Consider the following 23,862-nt stretch of genomic DNA (forward strand, 5'->3'; position numbering starts at 1 on the left):
TAACTCCTGCCCCTTTGCCTCTTCCATGCTCACCATCCGAAATCCAAAACATTCATTCCAGGTTAAGCAGTGTTTCACTTGCGCCTCTTTCAAGTTGGTCTATTGCATTCACTGCTCCCAGTGCTGTCTCCGCTATATCGGAGAGACCGAGTGTAGACTGGGCGATCGCTTTGCTCAGCACCTTCAGTCTGCGCACAATCAGGACCCTGACCTTCCGGCTGTTTGTCATTTTAACACACGATCCCACTCCCATGCCCACATGTCTGTCCCTGGCCTGCTGCAATGATGTGGGTATGCCGGCGTTGGACTGGCGTAAACACAGTAAAAAGTCTGACAATACCAGGTTTTAGTCCAACCGATTTATTTGATAATAGACTCACAAGCTTTCGGGTTAGTCCGAAAGCTTTTTACTGCTGCAATGTTCCAGTGAAGCTCAATGCAATCTGGAGGAACAGCATCTCATCTTCCGGTTCGGCACTTTACAGCCTTCCCGTCTCAACATCAAATTCAACAACTTCAGATGATTTGCTCTACCCCATCTCATAAGAACATAAGAAATAGGAGCAGGAGTAGGCCATCTAGCCCCTCGAGCCTGCCCCGCCATTCAATAAGATCATAGCTGATCTGTCGTGTCTCAGTTCCACATTCCCGCCCTCTCCCCATAACCCTTAATCCCCTCTCTTATCAAAAACCCATCAACCCGCGTCTTAAAAATATTTAGCGAGGCAGCCTCCACCACTTCAACGGGCAAAGAATTCCAGAGATTCACCACCCTTTGAGTGAAGAAGTTCCTCCTCAACTCCGTTCTAAACCACCTCCCCTTTATCTTGAGGCTGTGCCCTCTAGTCCTACTGTCCTTTCTGAGCGGGAAGAGTCTCTCCACCTCTATCCTATCCATCCCATTCATCATCTTATACGTCTCAATGAGATCTCCCCTCATTCTTCTAAACTCTAACGAGTACAAGCCTAATTTATTCAGCCTCTCCTCATAGCTCAACCCCCTCAACTCCGGTATCAGCCTAGTAAACCTCCTCTGCACTCCCTCCAAGGCTAAAATATCCTTGCGTAAGTACGGCGCCCAAAACTGCACACAGTACTCCAGCTGCGGCCTCACCAATGCCCTATACAGCCGCAGCAAGACCTCCCTACTTTTATATTCAATCCCCCTCACTATGAAGGCCAGCATCCCATTTGCCTTCCTGACCACCTGCTGCACCTGCAAGCTGGGTTTTTGCGACTCATGGGGCACAAGGACCCCGAGGTCCCTCTGCACTGTCGCCTGCTGCAGTTTTTCTCCACGTAAGTAATAACCCTTCCTACCATTCTTCCTACCAAAGTGGACCACCTTGCACTTGCCAACATTAAATTCCATTTGCCATTTCCTGGCCCATTCGCCCAGCCTATCTAGATCCTTCTGCAGACTCTCCACACCCTCCGCACAATTTGCCGTTCCCCCAATCTTGGTGTCATCAGCAAATTTCGACACCATACACTTGGTTCCCTCCTCCAGATCATCTATATAAATGGTAAATAGCTGAGGCCCCAGCACCGACCCCTGGGGCACTCCACTAGTCACCAACCGCCAATCCGAATAGCACCCATTGACCCCCACTCTCTGCCTCCTATTTGACAACCAATCCTCTATCCACGCTGACACCCTACCCCCAACTCCATGCCCCCTGACCTTCTGTAATAACCTCTTGTGAGGTACCTTGTCAAACGCCTTCTGAAAATCTAGAAAGACCACATCCACCGGCTTACTTGTGACTAATAAATAAACTTTTAATTTTAACTTTTAGGTGTATCAATGGGAAGAGGATAACCAGGGAAAGAGTAGGAGCCATTACGGATCAAGGGGAAAATCAGTGGGTGGAGGCAGAGGACATTGATAGGGTGTTAAATGAATATTTCATATCTGTCTTCACCCATGAGAATGAAGAGCTGGTTATGGAACTCAGAGAGACTGTGAGGCTCTAGAGAAAATTCTCAGAGGGAGTGACAAGGTATTGGGGATATTGGCAGGCTTAAAAGTGGACAAATCTCCAGGATAAATTGTGTCCCAGGCTGTTGTGGGAGGGAAGGGAGGGAATTGCAAGGGCTCTGATCCAAAATTTTAATTCCTCCCTGGCCACTGGGGAGATGCTGGAGGACTGGAGAACAGCCAATGCTGTACCACTATTTAAGAAAGGTTGTAGGGACAAGGCAGGGAACTACCGACCAGTGCGTCTCACGTCTGTGGCTGAGAAGCTACTGGAGAAGATTCTGAAGGAGAGAATCTACCTCCATTTGGAGAGGCAAGGTTTGATCAGGGATAGTCGGCATGGTTTTGTCAGAGGGAGGTCATGCCTAACAAATCTGATTGAATTTTTTGAGCACGTAACCAAGTGTGTGGATAAGGTTAGTGCAGTTGCTATAGTTCACATGGATTTCAGCAAAGCCTTTGACAAAATCCCACACAGGAGACTTATTAAGAAGGCAAATGCACATGGGATACAGGGTGATGGATTCATAACTGGCTTAGCAGTCGGAGTAAAAAGTCTGACAACACCAGACTTTTTACTGTGTTTACGCCAGTCCAACGCCGGCATACCCACATCATGACTACTATTAGCAGTCGGAGACAGAGGGTGATAACAGATGGCTCTTTAGTGACTGGAGACTGGTGGCCAGTGGTGTATCACAGGGATCTGTGCACCCCCCTATTAGTTATCTACATCATTTATATAAATGATGAACAGGTGGGGGGGGTTGGATCAGTAAGTTTGCCAATGACACAAAGATTGGCTGGGTGGTTAACACTCAGTGTCTTGGGTTACAGGAAGATATAGACGAGATGGTCAAATGGGCGGATAATTGGCAGCTGGAATTTAACCCTGAAAAGTGTGATTCACTTTGGAAAGAGTAATTTGACAAGGAACTATACTATGGAAGATCTGACACTGGGAAGTTCTGTGGAACAAAGGGTCCTTGGTGTGTTTGTCCGTAGATCTCCGAAGGCGGAAAGGCAGGTTAATAGGGTGGTGAAGAAGGCGTATGGCACACTCGCCTTTATCAATCGGGGTGTAGATTACAAAAGCAGAGAGGTCATGATGGAGTTGTATATAACTTTGGTGAGGCCACAGCTGGAGCACCGTGTGCGGTTCTGGTCACCACATTATAGGAAGGATGTGATTACACTGGAGAAGGTGCAGAGGAGGTTCCGCAGGATGCTGCCTGGGATGGAACATTTAAATTATAAAGAGAGATTGGATAGGCTTGGGTTGTTTTCATTGGAGCAGAGAAGACTGAGGGATGACCTGATTGAGGTGTACAAGATTATGAGGGACATGGACAGAGTGGATAGGGAGCAGCTGTTCCCTTTAGTTGAAGGGTCAGTTGTGAGGGAACACAAGTTAAAAGTGAGGGGGGATTTAAGAAAAGACATTTTAACCCAGAGGGTAGGGATGGTCTGGAATGTGCTGTCTGGGAGGGTGGTGGAGGTGGGATGCCTCACAATGTTTAGAAAGTACCGGGATGAGTACTTGGCCCACCATAACATTGAAGGCTATGGGCCAAGTGCTGGTAAGTGGGATTAGGGAGCAGGTCACGGCCTTTCATGCGTTGGTGCAGACTCAACGGGCCAAAGGTCTCTTCTGCACTGTAGTTTTCTGTGATTCTGGACGTCCTTACAATAATTTGATGCCCAGAATTGGCCTCAACTCTCCAGCTCAGGCCTAACTAGTGATAGATTGAAGGTTTTGAATGACACCCTTGCTTCTGCCCTCTTTGCTTCCATTTATAAAGCCCAAGATTAAGTTTTGCCACAGTGCAGCATTCCCTCGGTACTGGACTGATATACCAGTCTAGACGTTGCACTCAGGCCTCTGGAGTGGGGTTTGGTTTGACGCCAGGACTCTCTGACTCAGAGGTGAGAGTGTGCTACCGCTCAACCATTCAATCACAGACCCCTGTCCTGTGTTTAGATGCTGCCCGTCCACACTGGTGCCCCTCACCACCCGTCTCCAGTGACTCCAGCAAGATTGGTTATTCAGAAAGGACATTTCTAACAAAAACTCATTTCGACTTCCAGGATATCTGACAAATTACTGAAGAAATGGTGGAATGAGTATGTACAAATGTTGAACTTGTACAAGACATTGGTAAGGCTACACTTGGAAATTGTGTACAGTTCTGGTCACCCTGTTATAGAAAAGTGTATTATTAAACTAGAAAGAATGCAGAAAAGATTTACTAGGATGCTACCAGAACTTGATGGTTTGACTTATAAGGAGAGGCTGGATAGAGTGGGACATTTCCCCCCTGGAGCACAGGAGCTGAGGGGTGATCTTATAGAGGTCTATAAAATAATGAGGGGCACAGATCAGCTAGATAGTCAATATCTTTTCCCAAAGGTAGGGGAGTCTAAAACTAGAGGGCACAGGTTTAACGTGAGGGGGAGAGACACAGAAGTGTCCAGAGGGGCAATTTTATCACACAGAGGGTGATGAGCGTCTGGAACAAGCCGCCAGAGGCAGTAGTAGAGGCGGGTACAATTTTATCTTTTAAAAAGCATTTAGACAGTTACATGGGTACAACGGGTATAGAGGACATGAGGCTCGCTCCTGCCGGAAGTGGTGGGGGGGGGGGGTGTTCCGTTCCCGCCGGAAGCAGGGGATGACACAGGACTCACTCCCGTGGGGAACGGTTGAGATGAGCAGCACTGATACATTCAAGGGAAAGCTGGATAAACACATGAGGGAGAAAGGAATAGGAGCTGCTGATAGGGTGAAAGGATGAGGGATGAACTTGTGTGGAACATAAACACCAGCACAGATCAGTTGGGCCAAATGGCCTGTTTCTGTGCTGTAGAGAACGACAGCACAAAAGTTGCTGGGTTTCTGGAAACGTACCTACAGAGTCTGATCCGTTTGGGCATCAGCGGAAATTTCTGAACACTAATACAGCACTGTCCTTACAGGCTACAGAAATAAACTGTCACATCACTTTAAATTATTTACTCCTTAACGTGCTCTTGGCACTGGGCTGGAAAGGTACTTGGTTTCAAAAGGTTCATTTTAGAAGCATAACTTTTGGGCACTAAACACAATTACAAGAGGCAGAGGAGAAAGTGTCTTTACCTTTCAACTAACAAAGCTGTACAATTACATCAGGTAAATACAGTTACCATGGCATCCAACAGACCACAAGGACAGGGAGTCATTCACCCCTTGAACCTGTTCCACCATTCAATTAGATCATCACTGACTGGTATCTTACCTCCATCTACCCACCTCCAGTTCCAGCAAAACCTTTCAACTGGTGCCCAGTCGCGGCATCGGTGTGGGGAGGGTGGGGGGACACAGTGTGTGTGTGTGTGTGTGTGTGTGTGTGTGTGTGGCGGCAGTGAGAAGGAGGGTTCCAGATTTCACCCTGTGCATGAGCTAGCTCTTCCTGACGTCACCCCTCAACAACCCGGCTCTCATTCAAACCTTCCGTCCCCTTGTTCTGGGATTCTCGCCATCAGAGGGAAGAGTTTTCGTCTGACCAGTCAACAGCTTTAATCAACTTAAAGTTCCTGAGCCCCCGAATCTTCGACACACGGGAGAATACAGACCAATCCATCCAGACGAATAATTTAACTGGATCGAGATGGTGTGCATTCAGTGGACTCCAGATATGTCATGGAACCTGTTTCATAGAGCTTGTTTCATCAGAAGAGATGAGTGGGAGAATCCCGGAATTGTTACATCACAGGAGGAGGCCATTTGGCCCATCATGTTAATGCCAGCTCTGGGCAGAGCAGCTTGTACCATTCCCACTCCTTCACCCCCTAACCTGCACATTCTTCCTTTTCCGATAAGAATTCCCATCAAATGTTTGGAGATTTTTCTTTCACAATTTGTCCCATTCTTTGTCTTCTCTAGTTGACGTTATTCCACAGTAAGTAATCTCACACCACCAGGTTTGGTACCAAATCAACCTGTTGAACTTTAACCTGGTGTTGTAAGACTGTGCCCACCCGAGTCCAACGCAAGCAACTCCCTACCATCATTCCATGCTGAAGGTAATGTTTGTGTGGCCACCTTGTGCCTGGTACAGGACAGGATTGGCTGATTCTCTGCTTGAGTTACTATTCCATGCTGTAGAGCCCACCCTCCCCACCCCGCCCCAGGACCTCGCCTTATTTAACGTTTCAGGGATCGTGTTTAAAATACTCAGCTTGTTCCAGCAGAGAGACAGATAGAAACACAGAATCCTACGGTGCAGAAGGAGGCCATTTTGCCCATCGAGTCTGCACTGACCACAATCCCACCCAGACCCTATCTCCATAACCCCCTGCATTTACCCTAGCTAGTCTCTCTAAGAGACAATTTAAACATGGCCAATGCACCTAACCCGCACATCTTTGGATTGTGGGAGGAAACCGGAATCCTCCCCAAAGAAGTACCCTGAACTGTAACGTGAACATCACCCGGAAGAAACCCACGCAGACACAGGGAGAACGTGCAAACTCCACACAGACAGTGGCCTGAGGCCGGAATTGAACCCGGGTCCCTGGCGCTGTGGGGCAGCAGTGCTAACCCACCGGGCCGCACCATTTGCATTTATACAATGCCAATAACAACCTGAGGACACCTCAGTAATCTTTACAGTCAATTTGTACAGGAAATGTTCCAGCAAACAGCAACGTGATCGGGAACGGATAACCTTTTCCTGTAGGGAGAGGAGAGTCCGGTGGAGCACAAACACCGGCACCAGTCAGGCCACATGGCCTGTGTCCGCGCTGTCCATACCTACCCAATAACACAACACTTAATTTACTGTTGCGTGTACTGGGATCCAGTGGAACGTTTTGTTTCTCACGCACTATACAGGCGAAACAAAGAAGTACACAAAGTAGAAGGAGAGGGTGCAGAATATAGTGGTGCATCAAGAGAGGATTATTAGACAGTTTAAAAGATTTAGAATTCAGTTAGGAAGCACGGAACGGGAGTAAGTGATGGAATTAGACGGGACACTGGAGGCAGCTCACAAGAAGTCGCTCGTTCCATCTTTTTTTCGCTGTCTTTCTGTAAATATATCTACATCTATCTGGGTATCAGTCGCAGTTTCTGAACAGGTTTAATACAGCAACGTCTTTACCGACTCCCATCACAAACTGGATGGTCACAGCACTGTGTCCTGGGAGCGGAGATGAAAGGTTTGCTCTTGATAAATAATTAAGATGGAGGAATGTTGGGGCGTACCCCCCCTGCCCTTCTTCCAAAATTTACCACGGAGCCTTTAACATCCACCTGGTGGGGAGGGGTCCTTGGCTTCAGAGTCTCATCCAAGTGGACGGTGCAGAATTCCCTCAGCACGACACCGGGTACGTCAGCCTGGATTAGGGGCTCAGCACGTTGACACAGTGGGTTAGCACTGTCGCCCCACAGCGCCAGGGACCTGGGTTCAATTCCCGGCTTGAGTCACTGCCTGTCTGCAGTTTGCATGTCCTCCCTGTGTCTGCGTGGGTTTCCTTTCAATTTCCTCCCACAGCCTGAAAGACGTGCTGGTTAGGGTGCATTGGGCCGTTCTAAATTCTCCCTCAGTGTACCCGAACAGGCGCCGGAGTGTGGCAACGAGGGGATTTTCACAGCAACTTCATTGCAGTGTTAATGCAAGCCTTACTTGTGGCACCAGTAATAAATAAGGTCTCCCAAGTAGCGACTCGAATCCACAACCCTCCAAGTCTGAGGAGAGAGCCACACAGGTACCCAAGGGGACGGGGGAAGTGGGGGGGGGGGGGGGGGCATTGGGCGAGAGGAGGAAAACACATATCACCTCTGTGTAGGGACCCACTCAGCGCTGTCAGAATGAGAAGAGTTCCATTGCCGAGGGCCAGGCACCTCTACACAATGCTCATTTCTCTCCCAGTGAACTCAGCGGAAAGCCCTGATACGCCGTAACCCACTGGGGGGGGTCTTCACCCTCCGCGAAACAGAAACTGAATCGACCACAACACTTTCCAGTTCGTTAATGCATCCACCCATTAATTCTTAATGCTGACACTAATTCTCCAATAAAGGACTAATCTTTTCTTTACACAGAGGTTTCAATTATATTTTTAATCCTTGGACAAATAAGCCATCTGTCTGTTCAGGTTCCCCTCCCCCTCTGATGTGGTTCTGTTACTGTATCACGGATATGGAGACATATCAAACTTAACAGCACACAGACAGACTCCAATTTAGCCCATCTGTGCTTATATCATAGAATCCCTACAGTGCAGAAGGAAGCCATTCGGCCCATCGAGTCTGCACCAACCACAATCCCACTCAGGCCCTATCCCCATAACCCATGTATTTGCTCCTCTAAACCACATAGTCTGCAAGTCTTGGGACACTAAGGGGCAATTTAGCTCGGCCAATCAAGCATACCTGCACATCTTTGGACTGTGGGAGGAAACTGGAGCAGCTGGAGGAAACCCATGCAGACACGGGGAGAATGTGCAAACTCCAGACAGACAGTGACCCAAGCTGGGAACTGAACCTGGGTCCCTGGCACTGTGAGGCTGCAGTGCTAACCACTGCCACCCAATGTGTAACACAAACCTCCTTCTACCTTATCAGCATATTCCTCTAATCCTCTAGCCCTCGTGTTTATTCAGCTCCCCCTTAAAAACATCTCTACAATTCATCGCAGCCACTCACCACGGGTCTCACGCTCCCACCGTGGGAGCGGGAGCGAATTCCACTTTCTCCCCGTGGGCACAAGTCCCACATTATTTCATTTCTTTACCCAGGGAGTGGGGACAAAGGCTGAGAAGAGAGTTGAAAGGTATGTTCAAAATCAGGTTATAAGGAGAAACTGTTCCCATTGGCAGTCGGGTTGAGAACTCGAGACCCCAAATTTCAGCTGATTTGCAAAAAAAAAACAAAGGCGACGGGAGGAAAAAAATTTTAAAAAAGAACGCAACGAGTGATTAGGATCTGGAATGTACTGTCTGAGAGGGTGGTGGAGACAGATTCACACAGCGAGTGGTTAGGATCTGGAATGTACTGTCTGAGAGTGTGGTGGAGACAGATTCACAGTGAGTGGTTAGGATCTGGAATGTACTGTCCGCGAGTGTGGTGGAGACAGATTCACACAGCGAGTGGTTAGGATCTGGAATGTACTGTCCGAGAGTGTGGTGGAGACAGATTCACAGTGACTGGTTAGGATCTGGAATGTACTGTCCGAGAGTGTGGTGGAGACAGATTCACACAGCGAGTGGTTAGGATCTGGAATGTACTGTCTGAGAGTGTGGTGGAGACAGATTCACAGTGAGTGGTTAGGATCTGGAATGTACTGTCCGCGAGTGTGGTGGAGACAGATTCACACAGCGAGTGGTTAGGATCTGGAATGCACTGTCCGAGAGTGTGGTGGAGACAGATTCACACAGCGAGTGGTTAGGATTTGGAATGTACTGTCCGAGAGTGTGGTGGAGACAGATTCACACAGCGGGTGGTTAGGATCTGGAATGCACTGTCCGAGAGTGTGGTGGAGACAGATTCACACAGTGAGTATGAATCTCTGTCTGTGAATGTGAGGAAAGTAGATTCAATTGTGAATTTCAAAGGGGAGCTGGATAACCAGGCAAAGGGGAACAGAAGTTGCAACATTACGGGGAAAACACAAGAGTGATCACAGAGTCGCTCCTATAGGGGCTAGCACACACACACAACAGACCAATGGCCTCCTTCTGTTCTGTACTCTGATTATTCTATGATTCAAGTTGTTTTGTGTGTTTTAAATCTCAATACGCCACTCTCAATGGCTGGATTCTGTGTCAAAGAGACATTTTAAAGGCACCCCCCCCCCGTGGCCCAGCTGAAATGAAAGCATTGTTTGCAACTTTTTCGAGCAGTAATACTAATTAAAGAATTTGCTATCATTAACCTGATCTTTTCAGGAAGTTTTATATCATTTTCCACATTAGTCACTTCCTCTGCATTGAACGAATTCTCTGTTGCGAGCTCTTGGCCACTGTGGTCACGTCAGCCCTCAGGCTGTGATACTGTCAGTGCCATTCTTTAACACTGCGCCAGTCAATATCCGACTCGTCATTCGTACACAAATAGCAAACACATCTCGCTGCCTCCTGACAGTGTTCACTTTGCTCAACTCTGTTTAGTATAACCTCCTGTTGGTAAGTGGCCCTGGAGTTTCCCATCAGACATTTGTCGCTGGGTCAAAATCCTAACAGCACTGTGGGTGTACCCACACCACACGCTGCAGCAGTTCAAGGCAATACCTCACCGCTACCTTCTCAAGGGTAATTAGGGATGGGCAATGAATGCTAGCCAGCCAGCGACTGCTGGCCAAGTCTCTCAGAAGCAAAACTCAGCCTAAGAAAACCAATCAGCAATCATGCCACACCGAGCAGTCACACAGCTGGGCGATTTCAAGATACAAAGGAAGATTTTGCATTTCTATAGCACCTTCCACACCTCAGGACATCCTAAAGTGCTTCAAAACTCATGAAGTACTTTTAAAAATGTAGTCACTGTTGTAACATTAAAAACTTGCCAGCCAATCTGCACTCTACAAGCTCCCATAGACAGATATATGATAATGGTTGGATAAGCTAAAGGATTTAAGTGATCCTGGCTGAAAGGTAAATATCGTCTTGGACAGCAAGCAGAACTCCCCCGAAAGCTTCAAGAATAAGAACATAAGAAATAGGAGCAGGAGTAGGCCATCTAGCCCTTCGAGCCTGCCCCGCCATTCAATAAGATCATGGCTGATCTGTCGTGGCTCAGTTCCACATTCCCGCCCTCTCCCCATAACCCTTAATCCCCTCTCTTATCAAAAACCCATCAACCCGCGTCTTAAAAATATTTAGCGAGGCAGCCTCCACCACTTCAACGGGCAGAGAATTCCAGAGATTCACCACCCTTTGAGTGAAGAAGTTCCTCCTCAACTCCGTTCTAAACCGCCTCCCCTTTATCTTGAGGCTGTGCCCCCTAGTCCTACTATCCTTCTGAGCGGGAAGAGTCTCTCCACCTCTATCCTATCCATCCCATTCATCATCTTATACGTCTCAATGAGATCTCCCCTCATTCTTCTAAACTCTAACGAGTACAAGCCTAGTTTATTCAGCCTCTCCTCATAGCTCAACCCCCTCAACTCCGGCATCAGCCTAGTAAACCTCCTCTGCACTCCCTCCAGGGCCAAAATATCCTTGCGCAGGTGCGGCGCCCAAAACTGCACACAGTACTCCAGCTGCGGCCTCACCAATGCCCTATACAGCTGCAGCAAGACCTCCCTACTTTTATATTCAATCCCCCTTGCTATGAAGGCCAGCATCCCATTTGCCTTCCTGACCACCTGCTGCACCTGCAAGCTGGGTTTTTGCGACTCATGCACAAGGACCCCGAGGTCCCTCTGCACCATCGCCTGCTGCAGTTTTTCGCCCCGTAAGTAATAGTCCTTCCTACCATTCTTCCTACCAAAGTGGACCACCTCACACTTGCCAACATTAAATTCCATTTGCCATTTCCTGGCCCATTCGCCCAGCCTATCTAGATCCTTCTGCAGACTCTCCACACCCTCCGCACAATTTGCCTTTCCCCCAATCTTGGTGTCATCAGCAAATTTTGACACCCTGCACTCGGTTCCCTCCTCCAGATCATCTATATAAATGGTAAATAGCTGAGGCCCCAGCACCGACCCCTGGGGCACTCCACTAGTCACAACCTGGGAAGGCAGACAGGGTCCTTGGCCTCACGTTTTGGCACCCCCAACAGTGTGGCACTCTTCCCCCCCCAGGCACCCCCAACAGCGCAGCACTCCCCCCAGGCACCCCCAACAGCGCAACCCCCACCACCCCCTCCAGGCATCCCCAACAGTGCGCCCCATCCCGGCACTCGTAGTATCAGTCTGGACAAGTTGCTCCAGTCTCTGGGCTGACTTGCCCTCAGGACCTCCTAATGGGGATGATAATGCTCCCACTCAGCCAGGGCAGAGCTTCTCACCAGGTCTCAAACTCAGCCACCTCCCCAGAGCAACAGCTCTAATATAAAGCGCAGACTTACAGCTCCAGCAGCGAGCTCCTTTTAGCGTACAGGTTTGAAACAAATTTCACGTACTAATCTAATGCTAGATTACACAGGAGTTAAAAACCGCGTGCAGGATAAAACTTGCACTTAAAGCTGAATGAGAATGCAAGGGTACAATTCTGCTCAAAGACCACAGTGATCAAAGTGAAAAATTGTTTGCAAGAAATTTCTTATTCATTGGCTTGTCACTAATGCAAAATTTAGTGATAAGTTTGAAGGGAAAATTTTGAATATTCCAACATAATCTGGGGGAGTTCACATCTTTGTTTTTATCCAGAAGTTCTGGATGACTGAAAGTGATAATAATGCATCAATATAGAAAATATAGTCCAAAGATGTGCGGGTTAGGGTGATTGGCCATGCTAAAAATTGCCCCTTAGAGTCATGAGATGCATAGGGATTAGCAGGGAAATGTGAAGGGATAGGTGGGGTAAGGTCTGGGTGGGATTGTGGTCGGTGCAGACTCGATGGGCCAAATGGCCTCTTTCAGCACTGTAGGGATTCTATGAGGTGGGGAGGGAGGGAGGGGTGGTGAATGAGGCGTTTTTGGATTATTGGAAGTGGGGAGATGTGTGTGCGCAGCGACAGGAGCAGGAAGGACAGTTTAAAAAAAAACTTAACAACGGCTTTTCAACAACTGGGGGCAACAGTTCCAGCTGGAACCGAGGAAAACACAGTTGTGTGTGTCCCTGTACACCACAGGAGCAGCAGCCCTGGGGACCACAGCTGATGTTCTGCGTCAGGCTCTCATTAAACAGCAGCATCTGAAGCTGCTGATCAAAACAGCTCCGCGTACCAGCTAAAAACAACAGAGAAAATAAATAATGGCCAGAATTCGACCAGAGCACAGCAGAGAATGAGAGTCTTGGCACAGAGAAAAGGGGGTGTCCTGTCTGCACCGGATAAACAAATGGAAAGCAGGAGCTCATTTCAATTCCATTTTCCAGCACCTGCTCCACACCCTGGCAGCTTCCAGCACCGCATTCAGATCCAGATACTTCTCAACACGAGTTCAGCGCTTTCGCCTCAAGCACCAATTCAGGCCGTGAATTCTAGACGCCCACCACCCTCTGGGTGAATTTTATTTTCCTTCAAGTCATAGAATAGAATCGCAGAATCCCTACAGGGCAGACAGAGGCTATTTGGCCCATCAAGTCTGCATCGAATCACTAACAGAGCATCACACCCAGGCCTTTTCCCATCACACCCATTTTCCTATCTCCCCGCGTATTTTGGGTAGCACAGTGGTTAGCACTGCTGTTTCACAGCTCCAGGGTCCTGGGTTCGATTCCCGGCTCGGGTCACTGTCTGTGTGGAGTTTGCACATTCTCCTCGTGTTTGCGTGGGTTTCCTCCGGGTGCTCCGATTCCTCCCACAGTCCAAAGATGTGCGGGTTAGGTTGATTGGTCATGCTAAAAAAGTTGCCCTTAGTGTCCAGGGATGTGTAGGTTAGAGGGATTAGTGGGTATAATATGTAGAGATATGGGGGTAGGGCCTGGGTGGGATTGTCTTCGGTGCAGACTCGATGGGCTGAAGGGCCTCTTTCTGCACTGTATGACTCCATGATTTACCCCAATAATCCTGCTAAACTACACATCTTGGGACACTAAGGTGCAATTTAGCATGGCCAATCCACCTAACTTGTACATCATTGGACTGTGGGAGGAAACCGGAGCGCCCGGAGGAAACCCACGCAGACACAGGGAGGATGTGCAAATTCCACACAGACAGTGACCCGAGCCTGGAATCGAACCCGGATCCCTGGCGCTGTGAGGCAGCAGCGCTAACCCACTGTGCTGCCCTAATCTTTCTACCCATTATCTTAAGTCTATTCCTCCTGATAACTGACACCTCAACTCAGGGAAACTGGTCTTTTTTGTCTCCCCTATCTGGGCTGCTTATAACTTTGTACCCCGCTGAAGTACAGAAACAGACCGTTCGGTCCATCTGGTCTCTGCTGGTGTTTATGCTCCACAGGAAGCTCCCTTCCCAAGATCTGCTGCCCTAAACCCACCCTTCCATCCCATTCTCCGTCATGTTCTTGTCCAACTTCCCTTAAACGCAGCTAAGCTAGGGTTGGCTGGGATCCATGGCTGGATTTCCAGGGATTGAAGGGCACAGATTGGAAATCCCTGCTCTCCAACAGGCAGCAGATGTGTCACATACACCAGGATTGATCAAAATAAGAAGGTCCACCTTGTTATTCCTGTCAGTGAGGAACGGGAAGATAGCAAAATAATTGTTCTGTCTTAAAAAAACGAATGATTCTATTGTATTTATGGTACCACAATAACAATTGTCCTGAAGGGGAGGCTGATCTGAGTTACTTCCTTATAAGGTAGCACTGGATCAGAGACAGGCCTAGATTACCATTCTCCAGACAGTATACACCCCCTACCCCACCCCCGTACATCCCCTCATATCCTCTATTTCCAAAATCAGTCTCACAGAGTGTTCAAGTGCTGAGTTTTTGTATAATGAATATAGTTTATTTATTGGTATCAAAAGGAGGCTTACATTAACACTGCAATGAAGTTAATGTGAAAATCCCTTAGTTGCCTCACTCTGGCACCTGTTCGGGTACACGGAGGGAGAACTCAGCACGGACAATGCGTCTAACCAGCACGTCTGTCAATTTAGCACGGCCAATCCATCTTTGGACTGTGGGAGGAAACCCACGCAGACACGAGGAGAATGTGCAAACTCCACACAGACAGTGACCCAAGCTGGAAATCGAACCCGGATCCCTGGCGCTGTGAGGCAGCAGCGCTAACCACCGTGTCACACTACTCTGTGAGGGGCTGAGGTTACCATGGCTGCTTCTCACATTGTACTTACAGCAATGGTTAAGAAAGGTTTGGAAATTCCATCCCACTGACTGGAATCAATCCCTTATTAAATCACTGGGTGTGGATTCTTTTCCAATTGTCCCATTTAATGTTTAAACAAAACTATGCCAGGCCTGTAAAATATCATTGTTTGATTGAATGCAGAGCACAGAAAAGGCCATTCTGTCCCACCAGACTATACTCCATATGAACCTTCTCCTACCCCTTATCACCTCACCCCATCAGCATACCCTCCTATTCCTTTCTCTCCCATGTAGTTAGTTTCCCCTCGACTAATGAATTAATTCTGAAACCACCTACATCACTGACACAACGTGGGACTTTATATATTCTAGAAATTGACACTTTCAAAATCTTATGAACCTTTTATCCAATTTAGAAGATTCACTGCTGTAACAACAACTTGCATTTGCATAGCGCCCTTAACAAAGTAAGATGACTCTTTGTAGAGATGTCCCAAACAAGATATGGCACCGAGCTATGTTTTAAAAACACATCACAGGACAGACAGTATCAGCTTGTCAAAGGACATAGGTTCAAGGTAAGTGGTGGTAAACCTGTGGCCCAGGGGTCACATATGACCCACCTGGGTTCTGAGTGCGGCCCAGGAGACATTTTGTGGACAGTTATCCACACGCAGAGCTGTCAGGTTTCGCTGATGTCCACCTGTGGAGTTTTGTTCTACCGGCACTGAAGTGATTTGTACGTAAAGCAAAGCCAAGTGAAGCAAGGTGTGCACTGATTACTCCCAACATTGACTGAGAGAGCCCTGCGCTCCCCCAGTGTCCAAAGTGTAAATACTCCTTGTGTTTTTACCATGTGGAGTTGATGACAGCTCCATTATTATATAAACGATGAAGCACTTTCTATAACTCATTATGAAACATCCAGTGTGTATTAAATGTATTTAATCTTATTCACAGGGTCTTGGTTAGTGAACAAGCCCAATTTCAATCTTGTGACCCACTGAGATGAAGGAGGATCCCTCAAGCAGCCCACTCACTAGCCCAGGTTCCCCACCACGGTTCTCTAGGGAGGAGTGGGTGGCGCACAGGAGGTCGAGGAGGGAATTCTAGGGCATTAGGGCCACAGCAGACTGAAGACACAGCCACCAACAAGGAGTTAGCCACTACAAAAAATGAGAGAAAGTAAGATTTTGCAGACAGACAAGTTGCTTTCGAACAGAAAAGAAAATATTGCTGATGCCAAAGATCTGAAGTAAAAGCAGGAAGTGCTGGATAAACTCAGCAGGTCTGGCAGCATCTGTGGAGTGAGATATATTGGCCTTGGAGGGAGCGCAGAGAAGGTTCACTAGGCTGATACCGGAGATGAGGGGGTTAGACTATGAGGAGAGATTGAATAGACTGGGTTTGTACTCGTTGGAGTTTAGAAGGATGAGGGGGGATCTTATAGAGACATATAAGATAATGAAGGGGATGGATAGGATAGAGGTTGAGAGATTCTTCCCTCTCAGAAAGGACATCAGGACTAGAGGGCACAGCCTCAAGATAAGGGGGGCGGTTTAGAACGGAGTTGAGGAGGAACTTCTTCACTCAAAGGGTGGTGAATCTCTGGAATTCTCCGCCCGTTGAAGTGGTGGAGGCTGCCTCGCTGAATATATTTAAGTCACGGGTAGATAGGTTTCTGATAGACAGGGGAATTAAGGGTTATGGGGAGAAAGCGGGAAATTGGAACTGATCCACTTCAGATCAGCCATGATCTTATTGAATGGCGGGGCAGGCTTGAAGGGCTAGATGGCCTACTCCTGCTCCTATTTCTTTTGTTCTTATGTTTGAAACTGGACTTCAATATCTGAGAATCTCCCAAAGTTGATTTTTAGAATATTCCAGATGTTTTGAAAGATTGGCGATTTATATTCTAGCTGCACTCGGGAGCAAATGAATGGAATTTAGTGACCTTTAAGGGACTTCTTGACAAATACACGAATAGGATGGGAATAGAGGGATATGGTCCCTGGAAGGGGAGGGGGTTTTAGTTCAGTCGGGCAGCATGGTCAGTGCAGGCTTGGAGGGGCTGGAGGGCCTGTTCCTGTGTTGTAATTTTCTTTGTTCTTTGGAAATGATGTTTTCCCTGATGTCACAGCATTACTAAGTTTCAAACATCAAACCTAACTGGTAGCTATGTAAATAACATTGCCTCAGTGCCGGGAACGGCGCACTGGAGACCTTGTGTGCTTAGTGTCCGACCAGTGAATCAAAACAAGTTTGGTTTGCATATTTGCTAACACACTGTGACTTTCAGAAGGTCACCTTCACTTTTGTGGGGTTTTCCTCTCTGACATCACAAGCTAGGCATGACATTCAGAGGAACTGGAATCCTTCATTCGGCACAAAACATCTTGTCTCACAACTGTCCTTCGTTAACATACAAGGTTCATTCCACTGGCTACAGTGTACTTCTTGGAGATTGCCACTTCATAAAAAGTCATGGCATCTCCGTGGAGAAATACGTATAGATATATTTGCAGGGTCCACATAGATTACATCAGGCGCATGGATCCTTTTGAACTCACTGCAGGGAGTGATTTTTCACCAACAAACACCTATGATGTGGAGTTGCCAGCACTGGACTGGAGTGGACACAGTAAGTAGTCTCACAACACCAGGTGAAAGTCCAGATTTATTTGGTAGCACGAGTGGAGTGTTCCCTTCCTGTCGGGAAACACTTCAGCAGTCATGGACATTCAGCCTCTGATCTTCGGGTAAGCGTTCTCCAAGGCAACCTTCACGACACACGACAACACAGGATCTCCGAGCAGAGGCTGATAGCCAAGTTCCGCACTCATGAAGACAGCCTCAACTGGGGTCTCGGGTTCATGTCGCACTATCTGTAACCCCCACGACTTGCCTGGGCTTGCAAAATCTCACTAACTGTCCTGGCTAGAGACAATTCACTTTAACCTGTGCTAAACCCTCTCTCCACTCGCCTTGTCTGTACCTGTAAAGACTTGATTACCTGTAAAGACTCGCATTCCAACCATTATCTTGTAATTAAGTTTGTCTAATATATGCCCTGTTTGTGAAACAAATGCTGCATCACCTGATGAAGGGGCAGCGTTCCGAAAGCTCGTGCTACCAAATAAATCTGTTGGACTTTAACCTGGTGTTGTGACACTACTTACTGGATAAGTATCTAGGCAGATGAGGTGGTGAGTTAGCAAAAACAGTGTACAAGTGCATTGACCATGGGGGAACACACGATTATACCACGACAGAAAATCTAAATGTTTTGTGTTTTTTTTAAACGAATGGGCAATGTTACCAAAATGAAATTTCCGTATGAATAAAAAAGTGAAACTGATAAGTGGAAGGTGTAGCATTGCAATACTGTCCTTGGACTAGTCATCCAGAGACTCAAGGGGGACCTGGGTTCCAATCCCACCATGGTAGATGGAATTTTCATTTTTTTTTAAAATCTAGGATTAAATGTCTAAGGATGACCATGAAAACTATCAATTGTCGTACAAACCCATCTGATTCAGCTCAGACAAGGGGTTATCCAGACACCAAATGTTGACTCTATCCTCTCTTCACACATGCTGTCAGATCTGTTGAGATTTTCCAGCATGTACCAACCGACTCAAGGACAGCTTCTTCCTGCTGTCATCAGACTTCTGAATGGATCTACCTTGCATTAAATTGATCCTTTCCTACACCCTAGCTGTGACTGTAACACTACATTCTGCATGCTCTCCTTTCCTTCTCCTCTATGTAATATAGAAGATAGGATCAGGAGGAGGCCATTTGGCCCTTCGAGCCCACTCCACCATTCATCACAATCGTGGCTGATCATCCAACTCAATAGCCTAATCCTGCTTTCTCTCCATAACCTTTGATTCCATTCACCCCAAGTGCTATATCCAGTTGTCTCTTGAATACTGATACTCAATGAACGGTATGCTTTGTCTATATAGTGCACAAGAAGCAATATTTTCACTGTATCCCAATGCACGTGACAATAAAATCAAATCATTTTCCAATTTGGTTTAGGGAAGGAAATCTTCCATCCTTACTCGGTCTGGCCTACATGTGAAAGCCACACCCATAGCAACGTGGTTCACAAACTTAACATCCCCCCACCCCCGAAACGGTTGAGCGAGACACTCAGTTCGAGGGGCAATTAGGGATGGGCAACAAATGCTGGTCTTGCCAGCGACACCCCATGAAAAAAAAATTAAAAAAGCATATTAGGCCAGTTAAAGTGTGAAGAAAAAAAATGCACAAGTGCTAAATTCATCCGATGGGCCTAAGAGGAGCAGAAGCAGGAACATAGCATGTTGCAAACACACACACACACACACACACACACAGAGGGAGAGGAGACGGTGCAAAGTGCAGCAAGACCCTGGTCAGGCTTTGATTGACAGCTGAGCCGGGCCCGGGGATCCGGGTTTGATTGACAGCTGAGCCGGGCCCGGGGATCCGGGTTTGATTGACAGCTGATCCCGGGGATTCAGTGTTGCAATCGGAGTTGTTGCATTGCTAAGCAGAGGCGGTGTGGCTCCTCCAGCAGCAGCCGGCCGCTCTCATTCTCCACCCCCCCCCCATCCACCCCGGGCAGCCTCACCTTTCGCCTCCGCAGAGGGGTACAGCTTCTCCGCCTTGTGCAGGAACTTGAGCGCCTTGTCCAGCTCCCCTTCCTGCAACGCTCTCCTGGCGATCTGCAAACACTTGTCCGCCTCGTCCCGATTCCCCTCCATGGCTCCTCTGCCCCCACCCCCCCTCCTCCTCCTTCCTCCCCCGCAGCCGGCCACTCAAAACCAGGAAATGAGCAGATTCCACACCCCGGCAGCATCAGCCCAGGAGAGCCTCACCCCAGCCAGGGGGCTGCAAACCCCAGCGCAGCACCCACACCAGCTCATACACCCCCCACCCAAATATTGCTGCAGCCCCCCTTCATTGCAAAATTTAATAACACTTCATTGATGGCGAAATGTAAGTTAGGAATCGCCGACTCTCTCTCCGACTTGCTGCACCAATCAGAAACAGCACTTCCAGATTCATTTTCTTAGACCCGCCTAAATAACAACATCAAGTTGCATTTATATAGTGCCTGGTCAGGCAGCAATGACCCAAGGGAATGTTGGAATTTGCAACATTTGCAAAACAAGGTTTGCCACTGATGGATATGTTAGTGCAGATGATCAAAAGCTTGATCAAAGAGGTTAATCTTAAAAATTTGAGTTATTGTCACATGTATTGGTACACTGTTGTTTCCTGTGCACTCTACAAAGCATACCATTCATAGAGTTATAAGGGAGAAGGAAAACAGGGAGTACAGAATGTAGTGTTACAGTCAGAGCTAGGGTGCAAGAGAAAGATCAACTTATAAAGTAGGTCCATTCAAAAGTCTTACAGTGGCAGTGTTAAAAAGTTAATGAAGTTAGAATGATTTGACTTGATTGAGGGGCAGCATGGTGGTGCAGTAGTTCACAGCGCCAGGGACCTGGGTTTGATTCCTGGTTTGGGTCACTGTCTGTGTGGAATTTGCACATTCTCCCCATGTCCATGTGGGTTTCCTCTAGGTGCTCCGGTTTCCTCCCACAGTCCAAGATGTCAGCGAGAAGTGTAGACAGATTAGGTGGGTTGGCCGTACTAAATTGACCCTTAGAGTCAGGGGCACTAGCTAGGGTTATGGGTATAGGGCCTAGGTGGGGTTGTGGTCGGTGCAGACTTGATGGGCTGAGTGACCACCTCCTGCACTGTAGGACTCTATGATTATTGTCACATGTTTTGGAATACAATGAAAAGTACTGTTTCTTGCATGCTATACAGACAAAGCATACTATTCACAGAGGAGAGTTTTAAGGATGTTTCAAAGAGAGGAGTTGAGAGGTTTATTTGATTTACTATTATCAATAATAATAATATTGATGTATTATGTATTAACATAGTGAAATTATTACTGTATTAACATACAGTATTATGTTAATGTATTAACATACAGTGAAAAGTATTGTTGCTTGCGCACTGTACAGACAAAACATCATTCATAAAGGAGGGAGTGCAGAATGTAATGTTACAGTCGTAGCTAGGGTGCAGGATTAAGTTCAACTTGATGTGAGATAAGTCCATTCAAAAGTCTGACAGCAGCAGGGAACAAGTCGGTTGGTACGTGACCTCAGACTTTTGTATCTTCTTCCCGAAGGAAGAAGGTGGAAGAGAGAGTGTCCGGGGTGCACGGGGTCCTTGATTATGCTGGCTACTTTGCCAAAGCAGCGAGAGGTGTAGATAGAATCAATGGATGGGAGGCTGGTTTGTGTGATGGATTGGGTTACATTCACAATCTTTTGTAATTCCTTGTGGTCTGGGGCAGAGCAAGAGCCCATACCAAGCTGTGATACTGCCAGAAAGAATGCTTTCTATTGGTGCATCTGTAAGAGTTGATGAGCCGTAGCTGACATGCCAAATTTCCTTAGTCTTCTGAGAAAGTAAAGGCATTGGTGGGTCTTTCTTAACTATAGTGTCGGCATGGGGGGAACCAGGACAGGTTGTTGGTGATCTGGACACCTAAAAACTTGAAGCTCTTGACCCTTTCTACTTTGTCCCCATTGCTGTAGAGGGGCATGTTCTCCTTTACGCTTCCTGAAGTCGATGACAAACTCCTTCATTTTGTTGACATTGAGGGAGAGATTATTGTTGCCGCACCAGTTCACCAGATTCTTTATCTCATTCCTGTACTCTGTCGTGTCATTGTTTGAGATCCGACCCACTACGGTGGTGTCGTCAGCAAAACTTGAAATTCAAACTGGAGGGGAATTTGGTCACACAATCATAGTGTATAAGGAGTATAATAGGGGGCTGAGAACACAGGCTTGTGGGGCACCAGTGTTGTGGATGATTGTAGAGCACGTGTTGTTGCCTATCCTTACTGATTGTGGTCCGTGAGTTAGGAAGTTCAGGATCCAGCTGCAGACAGACGTACTGAGGCCCAGGCCACAGAGTTTGGAGATGAGTTTCATGGAAACAATAGAGGTGAAGGTTAAGCTGTAGTCAATAAATAGGCGGGACTCAATGATAGAATCACCAAAGTGCAGGAAGAGGCCATTTGGCCCATCGAGTCTGCACCGACAACAATCCTATCCAGGCTCTATCCCTGTAACCCAACATACTTACCTTGCTAGTTAGGGAAGGAATTCAGAAGTTTGGGATTTTTTTTGCTGCTGAAGGCAGGGCCACCAATGGTGCAGTGATTAAAATCTGGGATTCTTTAGCCCAGAATAGTAGGAGCGCAGATATCTCGGGGGGGTTGTGGCACTGGATGATATTATACAGATTGGAAGAGGAGAGGCTATGGAAGGGTTTAACAGTAAGGGTGAGAATGGTAAAGTCAAGGCATTGGTTAACTGAGAACCACTGTTAGGGTCAGTACACACAGGTGATAGGTGAACAGGACTTGATGCCGGTCAGGATTGAGTACAGAAGCAGGGATGTCTTGCTGCAGTTATACAGGGCCACGGAGAGGCTATGCCTAGAATATTGTCTGCAGTTTAGATCTCCTTAACTGAGGAAGAATGTACTTTCTATAGAGGGAAAGGTTTATTAGGCTGATTCTTGGGATGGCAGGAATCAAGTATAGAATCACCAAAGCGCAGTAAGAGACCATTTGGCCCATTGACCCTGCACAGACAACAATCCCATCCAGGCTCTACCCCTGTAACCCTATGTATTTACCCTGCTAGTCTTCCCCTGACACTAAGGGGCAACTTACCATGGCTAATCAACCTGACCGGCACATTTTTGGACTGTGGGAGGAAACCAACACAGACACGAGGAGGATGTGCAAACTCCACACAGTCACCCAAAGCCGGAATTGAACTCAAAGAACAAAGAACAACACAGCACAGGAAACAGGCCCTTCGGCCCAACAAGCCCGTGCCACCATTTTAACATTCAGTGAGTACCTCAATTCCAATCCTTCATTCTACCGATGACTTTTGCCTACGCCTCTTGGACTCCACAATAAAGGTGTACAAATTTAGAGAATTATGTGTGTGCCAGATTAAAGGAGGTCTAATTTAGGGACAATTTGTTAACACCAATCACCAACTCAGGTCCCTGGTGCTGTGAGGTAGCAGTGCTAACCACTTAACCACCATGCCATTCATGGTGAGATTGAGTCCAAGTGGCCCCCCCCTATTTAGTTATTATTCACTGCAGTTCAGAAGAATGATTTGAGGGGGGGGGGGGAGGTGAAGGAATCTCATAGAAATGTATAAAATCTTAACACAGTAGATGCAGGAAGGATGTTCCCGATGGTGGGGATGTCCAGAGCCATGGGTTACAGTCTGAGGGTACAGGGCTAACATTTCAGGACAGAAATGAAATGTCTTCACCCAGAGAGTGGTCAGCCTGTGGAATTCACAACCACAGAAAGTAGTTGAGACCAAAATATTTTATGTTTTCAAGAGATTAGATATAGCACTTGGTGGTGAGGAGTGTCACAAGATTGGGGGATGGGATCAGGCTGTTAAGTTGGACGATCAGCCACGATAATGAACGGTGGAGCTAGCTTGAAGGTCCAAGTGGCCCCCCCTATTTTGTGTGTTTTTAAGGACACAGGCAGCAGCTTTTTGAATGGCCTCAGGTCTACCGCAGTACATCGGAATAGCAAAGTCCTGAGATAACAAAGGCATAATTGAGGGTTTCTGCAGATGAGCTGGGACAAGAGTAGAGTGACAGGGTGAGGTTAACAGGCAGTTTTAGTGATAGCACGACTGAGAGAATCAGGACAAATACAGCACTAAAACAGTCAGCGTGAAAGGTAATCACAACCTGAAATGTTAATTCTCTCTGCACAGTCACTGATTGACCTCGTATTTCCAGCATTTTTGTTTCATGTTGATGGCTGCTCTAAACATCACAAAACCATGTAGTTCCTCCACATGACAGGACACCCAATGGTCTAATTGTAAGTCTTATAAAAGCAAAACT

General features: G+C 47.3%; 1 protein-coding gene across 1 annotated transcript in view; it reads right to left on the minus strand.

Annotated features, from left to right (window-relative positions):
• The window catches only part of LOC145347871 (dnaJ homolog subfamily B member 14-like), a 37,625-nt gene extending 17,988 nt beyond the window's left edge, over positions 1–19,637 (minus strand). The window contains exon 1 of the mRNA XM_080195814.1: positions 19,496–19,637. Within this exon, the coding sequence (XP_080051940.1) occupies positions 19,496–19,628 (133 nt within the window). The 5' untranslated portion in view covers positions 19,629–19,637. The remainder of the gene's footprint in view (positions 1–19,495) is intronic.
• Positions 19,638–23,862: the final 4,225 nt, after the last annotated feature.

This window comes from Carcharhinus amblyrhynchos, chromosome 1, assembly GCF_965287045.1.
Source record: "Carcharhinus amblyrhynchos chromosome 1, sCarAmb.v2.hapA, whole genome shotgun sequence".
NCBI classification, from domain to species: Eukaryota; Metazoa; Chordata; class Chondrichthyes; order Carcharhiniformes; family Carcharhinidae; genus Carcharhinus; species Carcharhinus amblyrhynchos.